Source organism: Brassica napus, chromosome C7 (assembly GCF_020379485.1).
Source record: "Brassica napus cultivar Da-Ae chromosome C7, Da-Ae, whole genome shotgun sequence".
Lineage (NCBI taxonomy): Eukaryota > Viridiplantae > Streptophyta > Magnoliopsida > Brassicales > Brassicaceae > Brassica > Brassica napus.
The window spans coordinates 35,764,784-35,767,421 of NC_063450.1; the positions used below are offsets into that span (position 1 = coordinate 35,764,784).

The 2,638-nt window shown below is 39.7% G+C and overlaps 1 protein-coding gene across 1 annotated transcript; it reads right to left on the bottom strand.

Annotated features, from left to right (window-relative positions):
- Positions 1 to 1,626: 1,626 nt before the first annotated feature.
- LOC106358681 (glutathione S-transferase T2-like) lies at positions 1,627 to 2,226 on the bottom strand. Its single transcript, XM_013798498.2, has one exon. It carries the CDS (start codon positions 2,224 to 2,226, stop codon positions 1,627 to 1,629), a length of 600 nt encoding a protein of 199 aa, XP_013653952.2.
- Between the last annotated feature and the right edge of the window lie 412 nt (positions 2,227 to 2,638).

Here is a 2,638-nt window from a genome sequence, read left to right on the forward strand (position 1 = left end):
TTGAAAATACGGTATGTTGGTTTCGAGACGTTGCACAATACGCAGGAACAAAGATTTGTTCATTTGGAACCGTCGGCGGAATAACTCGGGATTGTAAGTTGGAGTCTCGCTAAAGTAATCATTCCAGAGCTTCTGGTGGCCGTCTTCTCGGAACCTCTCCATATAAATATGTTGCTTCCACTCTTTTGGTTCTTGAATAACATCAAAGTTTCCAACAAAATCTTCAACTAAGGAATCAATTTCATCATCATCATCATCATTGTGGTAGTGATAATGAGAAGAAGATGCCATAAGATTTTTTGTTTAAAATGAAATGTTGATGAAAGAGGAGAAGATTTTGATAAGAGAAAGGATGTCTTGAAATTTCCAACGATCTATCATATTTATAGGATCAAATAAGTGTATCTTGTGAATGTTATTCACGAGCATTGATGTGTGTCTTGTTCTCTTACACATCTGAATGTTATTCACGAGCATTGATAAGTGTATCTTGTGTCTTGTTTTCAACTTCACGGACCAAGCAGTGAAGTTGGTTTTGTTTTCAAGCTTCACGGATCCCATTGGAATTTTGTTTTGTTTTTTGAATTTTGTTTTGTTTATAAAAACATTAAGTTTAGACACTATGGTACATTTTGAGATTCATTTCAAGTTATAAATATGATCATCACCAGTTATTACAACACATAAGAAGAAACATAAGTCAAAGCCATTTACCATACATAAGTTATTACACTACATAAGTCATTTTTGCATACATCATTCAAACAAAAACAATAACACCACAAACAACTAGATTACTTCTTCGCCAAGCACCGAGAATCACTTAAATGCGATCACCACCCCTAGTAGAACTAAAACGACGACCATTACTCCAATGAATACCTCAAAGCCATTTATAAAACTAGATTTCTTCTTAGCCAAGTCACAAACTAACTGCTCTAGCCTAAGCACCCTCTCATCTGAATCATAGTCACTCATAAGGTTCAGACAGTCTACCTTTTCCTCCAATTGTAGTACGTGTTTATCCCTCGCCCTCATCTCCTCCATCACTGCGACGTCCCACCACTTATACACATGGCATTCTCCATCATCCACATGCTCGCAGGTATAGTATCTCCTCCCTGGATCAAGCCTTGTGTATGATGTAGCCATCTGCGGTGCACTACCACAGTAGCAAACTTGGGGGAATCCAAACTCCACCTCCGGTTGTGGAGGGTACGGTGCCGTGTCACCATATTTCAAGCTCAACTCTTGTTGGTCAAGATGAATGAGGTCTTCAGTCTCGCTGAACTCAGAAGCATTATTACTAGAGTACTCCCCACCATACTCTGACGAACACGAAGGCTGGCTGTAACTATATCTCCCCATTTTAAAATAAACCTGTCAAGAATATTCATTTAAATACATTAATCCTCTAAATTATTTAAGGAAACATTCAAGGAAACAGAAAAACAATAATGCAAGCAGAAACATGTTTTTCATTACTACGAAACTGGAATACTTTTGACATGGAAGCAGCAGAAATACAAGGTATTCATCAAAGTAGCAAGCAGAAACAGCAGAAACACAAGTTAAAACACAGAACATTTTCAGGAAACAGATACTTAATAATTTTAAAAGACATTTTCAGAAAAGCTGAGCGAGCAGCTTGTTCTTCACAACTTCCTCAGACTCACTTAGTGTTCCTGGCTTAGTTAGGAGTGTGTCTAGAATGGCAAGCTTCGACAAATTCTCCTTCCTCATGAGATCATCCTTCTTCAACTCCATTACGGTTTTAATCTCATCAATGGATTTTAGTCCTTGAGTGTTATTCTTTCTAGCTTTAGCAGCCTTGCTACCCTCTGGACGCACCTCTTGATCACCAACAGTGGCGCTTGATGTTTGCGAACATTCCTCTCCAGCCTTTCGCTTTCCACTCCCACTAGGTTTAGGAGTGTTAAGACTGAGCCACTTCTGCTCAAACCTTAACAAACACCACGCATGCTCCAGATTGAATTTCCATTGATGATTAGCGAAGTAAATATCATAAGCCGCCTTGAGGACATCAGTCTCGCTCTGACCAGAACTGATGTGTCTCTCTGTAGCCGCGTAAGCACCACAGAATTTGTTGGTGTAGTCATTAATCTTCTGCCACCTCTGCTTAAGATTGAGCCACTCTCTAGGTTCACCACTCGCTTTCGCATGTGGGCTAGATGCATAATACTCCGCTACACGTTTCCAGAACATCCCCGATTTTTGTTCATTTCCAACTACAGCATCCTTAGATGTGTTGAGCCACGCACTTATTACAACCTCGTCATCAGCTGGAGTCCATTATCTTCTCTCCTTAGAGGCAACTGATGGGTTTTCACGTTGAGCTGGAGCCTTTGGTGCTTGTGAACTAAAAGGAGGTATCTCCGATCCTCCTCCAAAGTTTTGACTCGGAGGATAACTTCCATACTGGAAGTTTTGACTGTGGAGAAGATGGCTATAACTAGGGGAGTCACTACATGGATTCGAAGGATTCCTTGAATCCATAGCGAGGAGAATGAGAGGATTATAAAAGACAGAAAGAGAAACAAGAGAGAAATAAGAGATAAAGAGATTACTATGACAAGAATTATAGCTTCTTGTTGTTATATAAAGAAAAAAGGGAGAA

Coding starts and splice junctions, on each gene's coding strand:
- LOC106358681 (XM_013798498.2), bottom strand. CDS start 2,226: ATGTTCTGGAAACGTGTAGCGGAGTATTATGCATCTAGCCCACATGCG.